General features: G+C 36.7%; 1 protein-coding gene across 2 annotated transcripts; it reads left to right on the plus strand.

Annotated features, from left to right (window-relative positions):
• Positions 1-7,378: 7,378 nt before the first annotated feature.
• On the plus strand, positions 7,379-9,101 carry LOC100023050 (olfactory receptor 52B2-like). 2 transcript variants are annotated; one of them, XM_056795083.1, is made up of 2 exons: positions 7,379-7,410; positions 8,171-9,101. In XM_056795083.1, the coding sequence occupies exon 2, from the start codon at positions 8,187-8,189 to the stop codon at positions 9,099-9,101; it is 915 nt and encodes a 304-aa protein (XP_056651061.1). In that variant the 5' UTR covers positions 7,379-7,410; positions 8,171-8,186. The 2 variants fall into 2 exon arrangements, with proteins under 2 accessions (XP_056651061.1, XP_001374713.3); XM_001374676.3 differs by lacking the exon at positions 7,379-7,410 and having other exon boundaries at positions 8,154-9,101.
• Positions 9,102-14,232: the final 5,131 nt, after the last annotated feature.

Raw genomic sequence — 14,232 nt, forward strand, 5'->3', positions numbered from 1 at the left:
AAGAAGTATGCATTGACAGAGGGTGTGATAGTAAGCCATTTAGGATGATATGTAAAATTAAAAAATATATAGGTAAAAAGAGGATTGTATTAAAAATAGGAAGAGAAAAGTAAAATGGGGTAAATTATATTACAAAAAGAGGCAAAGGGGCAGGAGGAGGGAGCTATTACAGTGCAGGGGAGAATAGGGGTGGTGATGGGTAATACTTAAGCCTTACTCTCATTGGAATTGGCTCAGAGAGGGAAGAACAGCCAGACTCACTGAGGAATAGAATCCTATCTTATAATATAGCGGAGTAGAGGAAGAATAAGAAAAGGAGTAGTGGGGTAGAGAGTAATATAAGACAAGAGGTAGTTGAAAGGAATAATTAAAAGACCCTCTAGAGAAGTAGAGGGAAAATAAGAAGGGTGGTGGTGGGAAGGGGAGTAATATAAGGGATGGGGAAGTGGGGGAGTGATTAAAGAACATTTTTTTTGCTTTCTAGGTTATCAGATAAAGTTGAATATTCCTTTAAAAAATTGAGGGGATTAACTTTAAAAGAAAGGAAGAAAAAGAATCTTGTGGGAAAAAGCAATATCTGCCAATGTCCCTACCATGTAGTCTGAAGTAGTTTTTTTTTTTTTCCCCAAAGTCCTATCCTCTGTAGACTAGTTTAACTTTTCCTTAAAAAATGTTAAAACTATCTTTCAGACTTAATTATCTCAGGTCACTAAGTTTCTGGTTTCCAATGTAGCTTTCTGGTCACCTAAGAATGTGATAAGATTTGTTTTCATAATTTTAAAGTGGCAACTACTTGCAGAATGCTTAGGAGAGAGTTGAGAGTGGAGGCAGAGACACCAGTTAGAAGTCTATTGCAGTACAACTGTGTGAGTATAAAGAAGTAAACAAATGAAACATTTTGTAAAGTTGGTATTAATAAAAACTATCAAAGGGTAAAACATGAAGGCATGACTTTATTTTTTATTCTGCATGGCAGTAATAGTGAAGTCAGTTATGGCTGTGATAAAATGATGATAACAATATTGATGGTAATGATGATGATGCCAATTATGGTGATAATATGTTGTTGTCAAGATGGTGAAACTGATTTTGAAAATGGAAATGAAAATTATTTAGGATGAAGTTGGATAATGAGGGCTATTTTTCTTATGAAAGCCTTTATTGGGTTTTGATATGTAAACTTACTGCATTATTTTTGTGGTTGGACTCTGAATATTTAATTATTAAGGTAAATGGAATTTGTGGTAGCTTATTTACAATAGAGGGAAGATGTTAAGGAAGAGATAAAAAGAGAAAGAAAAAGAGAGAGAGAGAGGAGAGAGAGAGAGAGAGAGAGAGAGAGAGAGAGAGAGAGAGAGAGAGAGAGAGAGAGAGAGAGAGCAAGCAAGAGTGCTCTGGATTGCTCTGATACCAATTAGAAATTCTAAACCCCAGCCAGAGAAAGACATTCTCAAAATGGTGGGCCTTTACACCTCCGAGAAAGGCAGGGTTACTAAGTCAGCCTTTCACTCACCAGTGGTACCATCCAAATGAAAAGAAGTCTGGGTATCTGTCTTCCAGTCTCCCCTCCGGGTCTTCTGAATCCAAGCTCAAGAGGCTGATCCTCTAGTCTACTCCGAGTCAGAGATACTCCATCCAACTGGAATCTCAAATCAAACCTCTTCTTCTAGTCTTTTGTCCTCTTTTTCTGGAAGTCCAATTATTCTTAAATTATCTCTTCTCCCTCTATTTTCCAAATCTGTCACTTTGTCAGTGAGATATTTTATGTTCTCTTCTAATTTCTTGGTCTTTTGGCTTTGCTTTATTAGTTCTTGCTTTAAAGCCTGGTTTTCTTTTACAGTTTGGTCAAACTGGTTTTATAGATGCATGAATTTCTTTTGCATTATTTCCCACTTTTCCTCCCAGAAGGCTTCCATCTTTTTGCTCATTTCAGATTCAAATTCTTCATGTGTTTGTGGAGGGTTTCCATTTCCTTTGGAAGGTATTGGAGCATTTGCTTGTGTTTCCTCTTCTATCTCCTCTGTGTTTTGTATTTTTGCTCCATAAAATGTGTCCAAGGTCACCCCCTTCTTCTTGTTTCTTTTGGAATTTTGGGGCTTTTGTGATTCTGTGTAGTTTGCCATCTCTATCTGAGTGGAGAGGATTAGCTTTTCTTATCTCTGTCTGGCGTTCAGAGGTTTTAGCCCTAGGCAGATTGTCTGTTCTTTGCAGTTGTTATTCTGTCTTCCCGGGAAGCCAGGAATTGCTGGTGTGTCCCTGTTACTGCCCTCCTCTCCTCGGCACCCTCCTGATGCTTCTTCGTTGCCTTACTTCTACGCTCTGAGCCTAGCTTGGCTCTTGTTCCTGTGCCTTAGCCGGTCAGCTGCAGCACTCTGTGGGGTGAGGGGCCGAGGCTTCCTGGAGCTCCTAGGGCTCCTAATGAGATTAGCTTTCCCTGGGTTGAATTTAGTATGCCCTGAGGCAGGGGCTTTTTTTCGTGAGACTCCAATGGGAGGATCCAGCCAGGGGGTTACAAGCTTCCCCCTCTCTCTCTGTTTCCCTACTGTTTGGGTGCCCCCTTGACTGGGTCAGGTTGTTTTCAGGAAGCGGCCTTCAGAATTGCAGGCCGTGGGGCTCTGAGGTTGCCTCTGCTGCCTCGGACTCGACTCGGTGCTCTGGGTTGGGGGGGATGGGTCCTAGGACCTTCCTTCTGCCTACCCCTTAGGTCCGAGTGGTCTCGGGTTCTGTTTTTTTTTGGGGGGGCATACCTTTTAATTCAGGTCCAGGTCCAGGAGGAGGACTCCCGGGGTCTATGTTGTTGATCGTTTTGGAATTCGGTGCCCTAGGAGCATTCAGTTTGAAATCTGTAAGGAAGGGTTTCAGGAGATCTGGACTTTAGCTTTCTCTAAGCCGCCATCTTGACCGGAAGTTTTTTGTCCTCTTTTTAAAGATCTTTTTCTCTTGTGTCATCTCCTCTAAATTTCATGCCTATGAATCACAGCAAATACTTTTCTCCAGGACTGCCCACTCTTTAGTTCACACCTTCTTTGGTTAGATTATACCTTTTGGGTTACTTAACACTTTTTTTAAATTAGTTCACCTTTTGTAGTTACTTAACATCTTTTGTAGTTAAAATGGGTAGATCTACTTCAACCTTTTGGAGATTAAAATCTAAAAATAGATTATGAATTACAATTCAATCTTCCCAATAAAGGAAGAGCTAAGTACCTTCATTGTTACAATCAGAAGATAGATAAATCCAGTCTTCACCTTTCTTATTCTCCTCACTTTATTAGTTAATGAGACATATTATTTAAAAAATTAAATTCAAAACTCCAATATCCACAAAGATGTATATAGAAGTGTTGTGAAGCTTACATGAGATAATAGATATGAAGTACTTTTCAAAATTTATAGTGTTCTATAAATACTTGTTATTATTTCTGTTACTGTTATTATTTTTGTTATTAGCCTAGAGTCAAAGTCTCCAGTTTGGTGATAATTTGATACTTGGAATCTTTTACTGTATCCCTTCTGAATTTGAGCAAGAATTACAGGATAATATAGACTGTGCTGGTAAACCATACTCTCAAAAATGCATATATATATATATATATATATATTTAAGCTTAATCTGCATTACTAACACTTTCTAAAGTCTAGACACTTAACAAAATGATTAATCAAGACCTGATTGCTGATTTCTAAAGTTAAATGATAGAATTGATTGCTCTAGTACACCCCTAATTGTATCCCTTTAAGGTAATCCTTTTGAGAGACTACATTGATACAAATGTGGTTAACTTGCCACAAAACATTGATCAACTCAATGAATCATGTGATTTAAAATTAAAGTAAAATTTCTCTTTGGAGTTGCCTTGAAAAATCTGTGAAACATTCATTGCAATCTTCTCAGTGTAGTCATATCTTCTTCCTTTTTGGAGGGATTTTGAAATTGAAAATCAAGACAGTTAGTTGACACAGTGCTAAGATCAGGAATATTTGAATTCAAATCCTGTCTTAGACACTTTTAATCTGTATAACTCTAGAAAGCCACTTAATTCATTTATGTTTTGGTTTCTTCATCTGTAAAATGGGGACAAAATGCCTATCTGTTAGGATTGTTGTGAAAATACAAGATAATGTAAGGGACCTTGAAAACCTCAAAGCACCATATAAATTATTGAAAAGAGTCAAAAATCATTGTAATTCAATAATGAGAAAAAGAGGGAATATATATAACGCTGCTGCTTATGGAAGAAAAATTAAAGTGTGCTAATAAATGTAATGTCCTTGTTTCTCACACAATCTTCCTTTGAAGGTCACTCCTGAGAGGAAAGAGACCATAATTTTGTCCACTGGGAATTTCATTTGGAAAAAGCTGTGTGAGTCCTTAAGGACAAGACAGCTCTAATTGAGAAGCATGAGTCCTGCTATTCTTGGTAAAAACACAATCTCAAGATTTTCTATTCAAACCTCCTATTTCCCATGCATCAACAGCTCCAGAGGTCATCAGGGGATCCAAAAGGGAGAAACCATGTGAGAGTTAAATGGAAGACTCTCTGGCACTATTCTCTAAAGTTTGTTAAATTGAGGTGAATTGAATTGTCTCTTGGGGATGTGCAACTAGGGAAGACAATTGCAGACCCGATATCCTAAGCTCTACTTTAGGCTTCTAGAAAGGATAAATAGTCCTTCAGTGACTCCTGAAAGAACTGAGGTCTCTGGCTGCCTCATAATTCACTTGTGGTGTTAGAAAAACCATGGAGGGAGGTGAGTTTCAGGGACTAGTGGATAGAGTCAGCTTCAAGAATGCAGGGAAAATCAGTGTTTCTTAAATTTTCTAACAGTAAAAGGCAGTGGCTTCTGACAGTTCAATCTTGAGTGCACCAGGCTGGGTTGACATGCAAGAGAAGAAGGCTAAGTTTCCCTTTGGTCCCAGTCTTTCCAACCAGATAACCAGCAGGTAGGGAAATATCTGAGAATCCTTCCTACCATATTACCCTGGCCCAAGAACATTTCTGAGCCTGTATTTTGCCAGAATTCTAGAATCTTAGAGTTGAAAAGGACATGAAGTCACTTAAAGCTTCATCTGCTGCAAAAGGAATACCTACCACATCCCTAAAATCCAGTATCTAAAGATGTCCTTGGACATAATGTAGTCTATACTATTTATGTACAGGTATTATTATCAGGAACTTTTTTTCTTACACCAAGGAGAAATTGGCCATAAGAGGTAGCATAGTAGATAGAATGGTGGATCTAGAGTAAAGAAGATTTCAGGACTTTTTGACTTCAGCCTTTTGAGCCTAGGTAATTTACCTAACCTTTGTCTCTGTCTCCTTATCAGCAAAATGGAGATAATGATAGAATTCACTTCCCAGGATTGTTTGAGGATCAAAAGATATAATATTATAAAGCACTTAGCACAGTGTTTGGCATACTGTAAGCTTTCTATAAATGTTTTTTCTCTTTCTCCTTACTATATTTCCATTGACTGCCACTGGAATCATAACAAATCAAGTCTTTCTTTTAATTAAAAGCTCTTTCTTTTATATAACAACTCTTATGTCCCCTCAGAATGAGCTCTCCATGCTTCCCAAATGGTAGGTTTTTAATCAGAAGCACTGATTCAAATCATGAAGAAATGGTACTGTGGGTGTTTAGCTAGGGGAAGAGACTACTTGGGAGGTGTGAGAGTTAAGAAATCAGAAGTAGGTGCTTAATATCTATCCTTACTTATCTGAAGAATCATTCTATGGGACAGAGATTAGACATATCAGATAGAGATATGGTCTAAGAGCCAAGATTTGGTTTAAGGATGTAGGTTTTTAACAAAGGTCTTTGGGGAAAAACACATAAATACAATCAACTTTTAGGTATGATAATTATTAAATTTTTTCTCTATGACTTTCTTATCTAGATAATTATCAAAACAATAAATGAAGCCCTGATTTGTTAGTGTGCTAATGTCTGAGGTGCTAATTCTGACAATGAAAATTTAACAGCTAACCCTTTCCTGGGTTCAAGTTCTGCCTCTGATATATATAAATACTTCCTATGTGATCCTGGGAAAGTCATTTCAATTCTCTGTGCTTTAGCTAACTCTCTAAGCCCAGAAATTGCAGAGAAACTTCCAAAATGCTAAAGTAGAATGAGTTTCCTCCCCTAGGACTTCCCTAAACTAAAGAAATTACAAGTCTAGTTTATATCCCCATGCTTAGCGCAAAAGAGCAGAACTAGGAACAATGACATGTTTCAAGGAGACAAACTGAGACTAGAAAAAAGTACATACTAATAATTTAAAGATTTCCAAAAGCATATTGGGATGCAGTTAGGTGTTATATCTGATGATCACTGAGGTCCCTTCCCACTCTCAAATTCCATGATTCTGGGAGGCAGTGAGGATTCTCTCTCCTCAGATTCTCTCTCCTCAGAGGGATTCAGGTAAAGGATGAATGACCACTTATTGGTTGTATCATAAAGGGAATTTTTATTCCTGTACCCAGTCAAATAAATGACCCCTGGGTTCCCCTGTAAAGATGAGATTCTCAGTTTTCAAAGTAAATTAATTCATTCTAATATAGGAAAAAAACTCTTTCCAAAGGAGTACAAAATTTAGAGTCAGAAGAACTGGGTTTGATGGCAGACTTTGGCACTCACTAATTAACAATTTGACCTTTGATGTCAAATTTTTTTAGGTCTCAATTTCTTCATCTAGAAAATGAAAGTTTAGGATTAGATTAACTCTAGAGTCTTTCTTCCCTCTATGTTGGTAGTATATAATGTGCTAATAGAGAAGTATTGTATGAAATAAAGAAATGAAAGAAGGAAGGAAGAAGAAAGAGAGAAGGGAAATGGAGGGAAGAAGGAAGGAAAGAAGTGATCAAATGGACAGATGGATGGACAGATGGATGGAGAGATGGACAGATAGAGAGAAAAGAATCTTCCATTGATTTTTCTGTGTTAAACTTAGACTATAATGCTTTAAGTATCTTTGATTTTAACTTTGCATGGACTCTCCCACTGATAATGCAGATCCTAATTCTTTACAATTTAGTAGATGGACTTAAGGAGTTACTATAACTTAAGACTTCATCTCCCCTCATAGCCAATTCAATAGTAGTCTTCACCAAATTTGGTTAGACTGGACCTTCAGATTCATAAATTGCATATACTCAAGTCTATACTCAAAATCTCTCTCATCTGTGAGAATCTTTTATCGCTTGTGCTCCATTAGCCTTTTAGAGTCTTTGGGATGAGGTGTCAGAATATTTGTGAAGGAGAAACCTAAAGTGTTAGAGAAGTGAGAATTAACACTATTACTCCTGATACTGTCTTCTGGTGTTAAGCAGAACATATCCAATCCCTCTTCATTATATTCTTTCAAATACTTCCAAGTAGCAATTAAATCCTTCTTGCAAATCTCAGTGCTGGGTATACCTGTGATAGAAAAAATTCACCAATTGATATTCTTTAATTGTGTGAGTCAGTTTTCCTATACCTTAAACATTTCTGAGACATCAAATAATTTGCTTGCATATTATTATTGGACATATTGCTTGAATTTAATGACTTGTACATATATATTACATTCTAATCATGAAATGACTGAGTTGGCCAGTTGAATGCCAAGTAATTAGGGATGATAACATTGTTATTTATAACATTTATATATTTTTCTTAAAAACTATATGAATTAGGTTGCTTCAAAAATCACAGCTCACATTTATATTTTAATTAAATTTTGCTCTAATAAAAAATACAAAGTGCCTACTGTGTACCAGGCATGCGGAGAGAGATGGAAATTTTTAAAATGGAAAAAAAGGGGTAATGAGGTGACTCAGTTGATTGACAGCCAGGTCAAGATTTGGGAGCTCCTCAGTTCAAATTTGACCTGAGATACTTCCTAAACGGGTGACTCTGGGCAAGTCACTTAATCCCAGTTTCCTAGCCTTTATTACCCTCTTGCCTTAGAATAAATATGGGTTGTTGCTACTGGATTCTGGTAAACTATTGTTTTAAAAAAACACAAGGCTAGGCACATAGAAGAGGCTTGAAATTTTTAATTAATGACTTGATTGAATGATTCTGCTTTCTAGCCCTGTGACTTCATCTCCTTGGCTGCAGAGCAGGCAAGAAGGTCATTGGGTGAGACTGGCAATTTTCACGGTATGTCTACTCCCAACTTCTCCATCAACTATGACATGTTTGTGTTGATTGGCATCCCTGGACTGAAGGAGATGCATGTGTGGATCTCTATTCCTTTTTGCCTGATGTACTTGGTTGCTCTATCAGGAAATCTCATTCTCATCTTTGTGGTGGCTATTGAGCGCAGTCTCCATGAACCCATGTACCTCTTCTTGTCCATGCTAGCATTTTGGGACCTGATCCTGTCCACTTCTACTGTGCCCAAGGCCCTGGCCATCTTCTGGTTGGAAGACACAAACATTTCCTTTGGGGGCTGTGTCACTCAGCTCTTCTTCATGCACTTTGCCTTTGTGGTGGAATCAGGGATCCTGTTGGCCATGGCCTTTGACCGCTATGTAGCCATCTGCTATCCACTGCAGTATACCACCATCCTCAACCATGGTGTCATTGGAAAAATTGGGGGAATTGTAGTGTTCAGGAGCTTTGCTACTGTTTTCCCCATTGTCTTTCTGCTGAAACGTCTGCCTTTCTGCCGAACCAACATCATTGCCCACACATTCTGTGAGCACATGGGCCTGGCCAAGCTGGCCTGTGCAGATATCACCATCAATATCTGGTATGGAATCTCTGTACCCTTGCTCAGTGTCATGCTTGACATGGTGGCCATTGTCATTTCCTATATTCTCATCCTCCGAGCAGTCTTCAGGTTACCTTCTCGAGATGCCCGACTCAAGACACTTAGTACCTGCGGCTCCCATGTCTGTGTCATCCTCATGTTCTATCTGCCAGGGATTTTCACTGTCATCGCTCAGCGCTTTGGCCGGAAAATCCCGAGACATGTCCATATCCTGTTGGCTAATCTCTATGTGCTTGTGCCCCCCATGATGAACCCAGTTATTTATGGGGTGAAAACCAAGCAGATCAGGGAGCGAGTGGGCCTCTTATTTTCACCAAAGGGGAAATGCTGTTGAAGGAGGTTGGAATCATGGTGGATAGAATTTTGATCCTGTCTTGAATAATGGTACATATTGAACAAGATTTTGTTTGATTTTTAAAATTTTGACTTTCTCTTATTAAGATGAATATCTGATTGGAAAATAGAATGAAACCAACTTTTGGGCTTTCTTTTTCTTATGAGGTTGTTGTCCTAAACAACTGAATTGGATTTTTTTTTGGTAAATATCCATTTAATTGACTATTTAAATAAATCCTATCATGTATCCATTGGTGAAGCAAAGAATTGGTTTAAAAATGCAAAATATTCTACTACTTTATGTATTCAGATATACTCTGCCATTTCTTGTTACTTTGTCTTTTCTCATACGTTATGTGCATGAGAATGCGCATTATTTATCCTTTGCATTCTTACCTATCATTTAAAGACCAACTCAAGCATAACCTCTTCCAGGAAGCCTGACCTGATATCACCTCTTGATAAAAATCTTGGGCTTCTCATTCCTTTGATCCTCATATAGCACTTTGGGGGATAGAATTAATGAAATTCTTCTGAATTATTTTGTGTTGCAATTATTTATATGTCTGTGTCATATCACTTAACAGAAGATAACCTCAATGAGGGGGAAGATGCTATGTTAGCTAGCTAAAGTTGGGCTTTTCACCAATTCCTAGTACAATGTTTTCTGACTATTGTAAACACTTCATAAAGGTTGAATTTTTTAATGCTGTGCAATGTTGGATAAAGACTTGGACTCTTCCTTCTATGATGTTCTTAGTGCATAAATTATCCTCTTTTTTCTGCTTAATTCATGTTGCATCTATTCATAGAGGTCTTTCCAATTTCCTCTGAAACTGTCCATTTTGTAACTTCTCATGGTGCAATTATATTCTGTTATAATCTTTTAGTGTAATTTGCCTAGCCAATAGGTTGAAAGCTATTTTTGCTCACTATGAAAATGACTGTAACAAATATTTTTTTCATATATAAATACTTTTCCTCTTGTATTTCTTTGAGTATAGAGACTTTGAGTATAGAGTGATATAATGGGATCAAAGAGTCCATGCACTTTTGAATTCATTTTGTTTATATTTTATATAACCATCTAAATGTACATATTTTTTTCACTATAGTATATAACCTCTGTGAAGGCAGGACCTTTTAAATTTTTGTCTTTGTACTGATAGTACTCAGCCAAGTATCTGCACATAATAGATATTTAATAAATGCTTGTTGATTAATTGATTCCCCAAACCTTCTAGACCACTGACCTACCTAGTCATTAAAGAGACTGAAGTCATTCAGCAATGACAATGATGAGGCCATACTGGCTTGCAAGGATATCCTTCTACATCCTTACAAACTACCTCTTTAATAATTCACTGCAGAATTCTGTCAGGAATTGTAATAAAAGTCTGTAATTTGAAGATTCTTTTCTTTTCCCTTTTACTAAAGTTGGAGTAATATTTTCCCGTTTTCACTGATACTTTCCAATTTGCATTATTTCTAATTAAATGTTCCTAATGAATGAAGATCTAACCTTTTTCCTTCCCTACACTCCTACTGATAAATAAAAACTGATTGAGTACTTGTCCTGACTTTTGTCATATGAGATGCCTCACTGGAAAAAGGGAAGGGAAAAATGTATGGAAAACTATGGTGGTATAAAAAAAAAACAGACAATATCCACTAAATTTTATTTTAAAATCCACTATTATACATCAACTGGTGTTTTGTTTTTTGTTTTTTTTGCACAAACATTGGGGTGTTCAGGGTCAAATGAGTAATTATTAAAAAATAACTCAGTTTTTGGAAAAAGAAAATAAAAATCTGTAACAAACATGTATTCAAGCAAACTAATTCCCACTTCATATTCTGAATGTCTGAATAAAATATATCTTGATCTGTGTTTTGAGTCAATCCTATCAATTAGAGTTTCTAAGCCTTTCAAAGTTGTTTTTGTTTTACAATTTCTTTCTTTCCTTGTTGTCTTTCTTCCTTTATTTAAAAAAAAATTGTATCTTAGATCAATACTGTGAATTGAATCCAAGGCAGAAGAATGGTAAGGGCTAAGATATGGGGATTAATTGATTTGCCAAGAGTCACACAGCTAAGAATTGTCTGAGTCCAGATTTGAAGACAGGACCTCCCATATCCAGAACTGACTCGCTAGTCACTGAACCACCTAAGCTGGACCTATAACATGATTTCCAATTCAAAATTCTAGATCTAATGATCCTGAAATTAAGATGATTTCATTTAGAATGGGAAATATCTTTAATTTAAAAATCAACTCAACTTTACAGACAAGCAGACCAAGGCCAGAAAGTTTAAATACCTGCACTGCCTACTTGCCTCAGGTTACATAGGTTTCAGTGTCTAAAAGTAGATTGTAAGAGAAGTTTTATCTGCTAGAGCTAGAAAGAAAAATGAGAGGCAGAATATGGAGGGCTTTAATTTCCAGATGAATGAATTTGAACATTAGTTTCATTTATCTACAATCAGCATCTCTTTGATATTTATTTACACATCTATATTATAGTTTTAGTCCCTCCTTTAACTCAGGCTCATACATTTAAAACTGAAAGGAATAATAGAGGTCCTCATGTCAAGTCCAATCATTTTATAGATCAAGAAACAAAAACAGAGAGAGAGGTCATAGGGTAGGATTTAATCCCATGTCCTTTGACTCTAAATTGTCTTGTCCTTGTATCACACTGACTTCAATCCAATCCTGTATCCAACTTTCCAAGTTGGAGTCAACATCACTTACTTCAGTCATTTGTGTTAACTTCTACTTTTATTCTTTTGTGAGATGGTAAAGATGTGGTCCATTTTGAATATTGCTTGTGAATTTTTGCTTGTTCCCAATTAATCCATGTTCTCATTGAGGACAAGTCAATTCTTTGTAGATGACTCTCATAAAAATTGAACATATATGGGAGGTAGGAATATAGATTGGTAGTTACTAATGCTTTCTTGGTCACCTTTTGTTTAACAAATAAGATCTAATTTTTTCCATACCTTTCCAACCACTGTTGGAAAATATCATTTAGGAACTTTGATAGTCATCTACTTTATAGAGTATATAAATACATTTGTATAAATTTTGGGGAATCAGTTAAAATCCAGGCATTGAGGATAATCAGCCACAAGAATGTATCTCTATGTGTGTATTTTCCATATTAATGCCCTTATAAAAGGACTTTCGCAGAAAGTGAAAGTCTTTGATTTCATGTTGTATTTATTCTTGATTTTCCAGGCAGGAGAATAATCCTCTTCTTTTTTTTTTCTTTTTTAAATCAGAACATGGAGAGAGATCAATGAGGGTTTTTTTCAGCTTCCAGGCAGATAACCCATCTCACATGAGGAAAAAAAAGCATGTTCTTTCCTCAGTTAAAAAAAGGAATATAATTCCTACAGAAGACAAAATAGTGATTCACATTTAGTTCCCCCATTTAATCAGCATCAAGTAGCTTTTTGGCTTTGCTGATCATTATCTAGTCTAGTCACTTTTCAGCATCACTCATAAACATGCCATTTTGGGGGACTTTTAATGTTTTTAAGGCTGTACAAAATGGTTTGCTTAGCCTATCTGAGGGTGAAAGTGTTGTATACAATGTAGTGTCTTTCACTCCTAGGTTCTGGCAAGAATAGATCACCTTCTCTTTGGAAACTGTGGCTTCAGGATATTACAGAGTTCTATGGCTAGTTGAGGGATTCACAGAATAGTTCTGAAGGTAGACTAGCTAGATTAAACCATTGCCCAAAGCATTTGATTCAGGCTTTCCTCTGTTCAGTGCCAGTAGTGACTCTCCCTAGACCATGCTTTAATAAATTGTTCTGTATTTTTTAAAATTGCCTCAAAGGCTAGAACAAAGAACATTGGACAGAAATTCTGGCAAGGCAGATTTGGACATAGAGAAAGGGAGGGAAAGTCATTAATAATAGTATCTCTTTCCAAGTAGAATTGCTTGGCTGAGTAGACAGTGTAAGGCTTTTATTACTGTCAACTTCCTTACAGATACTAATTGATATTTGTTGGAAATGATTGGAAGAGGATCCTGACTTGGTGAGAAAATGAACTAGATAGCCCCTGGAGTCCCTTCTGTTGCTGGCCTGATGCCATTTCACCAAGTTATGGATCCATGGATCATTGATATGAACCCCTTCAGCCAGTGCAGATCTAAACTTATTTATGTCTCCATGACCCTAGATGTTCCCAGATTTTGTAGACCTTTTGATCTATTGAAGAATACAAATCCTGTCTCTCAGAAGCTGACTGCATCATAATAAGGTTGCAACTTATTACTGCTTGAAAAATATGGGGAAGGAGAAATCAAGGGGGAAATGAGGGATAGCATTGGGTTATCCTGAATTTAGAGTTAGAATATGAGGATGTGTTCAAATATATATATATATATATATATATATATATATATATATATATATATATATATATATATATATGGAGATAGCTAAATCCAATTTTCACAGTAGAAACAGAGAAGAAAAAGAACTGCTTGATTATATAAGTCAAGGGGGATATGATTGGGAATGTAGACTCTAATTGCTCATCCTAGTGCAAACACCAACAACATGGAAATAGGTTCTGATCAAAGACATGTAAAACCCAGTGGAATTGTGCATCAGCTACAGGAAGGGTGGGGGGAGGGAAGACAGGGAAGGAATATGATTCTTGCTACCAAGGAATAATGTTCTAAATTGACTAAATAAATAAATAAGTAAATTTTTTTTAAAAAAAAAATTGGTTGAGCACATTTGGGAAGCAGTCAGAGTAGTGACCTGTAATCTTGGGGTAGCCTTAAGGAGGGGAGGTATATGATTTGATTACAAGGGTAAGTGCTTGTTCATTGCACTGTATTTCTCAATTGACTATTCCACCAGACTCTCTAGACTGAAATTTTCCCCATTTGAGTTGTTCCCTCTGGGTTAGGCAACTTAGCTAGGGAACTTTTTGAAGGGGGACTCTGCTAGAAATGTAGATAATAATTAGCATTTCTTTATCCTGTGGACATTATCATACCTCAAGAGATTATATTGCTTTATAATGTTTTCATGGAACAGATATTGAGGTCCTGAAATGATGAGGGAAAAGACAGAGAAATATCACTGGGGGCAACCAT

The sequence above is a fragment of the Monodelphis domestica genome, chromosome 4 (assembly GCF_027887165.1).
Source record: "Monodelphis domestica isolate mMonDom1 chromosome 4, mMonDom1.pri, whole genome shotgun sequence".
NCBI lineage: Eukaryota > Metazoa > Chordata > Mammalia > Didelphimorphia > Didelphidae > Monodelphis > Monodelphis domestica.

Bases quoted from the DNA above. Each gene is read 5' to 3' on its own strand.
- LOC100023050 (XM_001374676.3), top strand. From the start codon at position 8,154: ATGTCTACTCCCAACTTCTCCATCAACTATGACATGTTTGTGTTGATT.